The 1,253-nt window shown below is 38.9% G+C and overlaps 1 protein-coding gene across 1 annotated transcript; it reads left to right on the top strand.

The window, feature by feature from the left end:
• Positions 1–580: 580 nt before the first annotated feature.
• On the top strand, positions 581–1,249 carry LOC117107082 (ras-related protein Rab-9A-like; the record flags this gene model as incomplete). Its single annotated transcript, XM_033248618.1, has 1 exon — positions 581–1,249. A coding segment is annotated over exon 1 (585 nt), but the record flags the coding sequence as incomplete, so codon positions are not given.
• Between the last annotated feature and the right edge of the window lie 4 nt (positions 1,250–1,253).

Below are 1,253 nucleotides of genomic sequence, written 5' to 3'. Positions count from 1 at the left end.
GAATATTTGATGCAGAAAATTAAGTTGGTGATGCACTTTTCTGTACTGTGTGATTGAATTTTTTTAGGAATCAAGGGGCACTTATTCAAAATTGAGGTGGGTGCTTAAGACAATTTTCACGTAGGCGCTTATTCAAGAGGGGCTCTTATTCAAACGGGGCGTTTATTCGGGCGAGTACGGTAATAAAGTTGTGGAGAGCTGGCCCTCCACCCCGTTGGCTAGGAAAGTCACGATTCGTTCGCTGTGGAAAAAATAAAATTATAGCCGGCCTATTATGCCTAGTCTTAGCCTAGGCTAGGTAGGGCCAGGCCTAGCTAGTAGGCCTCTCCTATATGTGTATTTTCTGTATATTTATAGGCCTAGGCATAGATAGTAGGCCTAGGTAGACTCTATAAAATTGAATAAATAAGCCTTTGAACCCCTAAATTGTCATATTTTTTTCAGGGGCTTGCCCATAGGCAATTCAGCATGATATGCCGCAATTTATGGAATATCTGTCAGTGTGGTTGCTTGCATCCCCCATGGAAATAAAATATAAAATGCGGGTCCATACGCCATGCTAAAAGTATGAGAAATCCTTCATTATGCATATCTAAAAAAATTGTTATTTTCAGGAATGCTGAACTGCTTATACAGTTGACAGTTTCGTTGAAATAAAGACAACATGCCATCCAACAAAAGTATGCCAGTATTAAAGGTAGTTCTACTTGGTGATGGAGGTGTTGGTAAAAGTTCATTGATGAATCGCTTTATTAGTGACAAGTTTGACAGCCTCTCATTTCACACCATTGGTGTAGAATTCTTAAACAAGGATATTAATGTTGATGGGGAGAATTACACAATGCAGATATGGGATACAGCTGGACAAGAAAGATTTAAAAGCCTCCGAACGCCATTTTATCGAGGATCTGACTGCTGCTTATTGACGTTTAGTGTGGACGACTTAAAGAGTTTTAAAAATCTTACCATGTGGCAGAAGGAGTTTTTATTTTACGCTGATGTACAAAATCCAGACACATTCCCATTTGTAGTTTTGGGAAATAAGGTTGATGTTAGTGAAAGTGATAGACAGGTTTTTGAACCAATGGTGAAAACATGGTGTGAGGAGAATAACAATACCCCATATTATGAAACAAGTGCAAAAACTGCTGTTAATGTGAAGGAAGCCTTCACTGCAGCAGTGCAGCGCGTCTTAGAACTTGATCACAGATTTGGATTTTCTGAAGGAAATGAACATGCAATTAACCTAAAAA

The sequence above is a fragment of the Anneissia japonica genome, unplaced genomic scaffold, assembly GCF_011630105.1.
Source record: "Anneissia japonica isolate Jap-2015-1 unplaced genomic scaffold, ASM1163010v1 scaffold297897_len1253_cov342_single, whole genome shotgun sequence".
Lineage (NCBI taxonomy): Eukaryota > Metazoa > Echinodermata > Crinoidea > Comatulida > Comatulidae > Anneissia > Anneissia japonica.
Note: the sequence above shows the minus strand (reverse complement) of the source record. Positions and strands in the feature narration are given on the sequence as shown.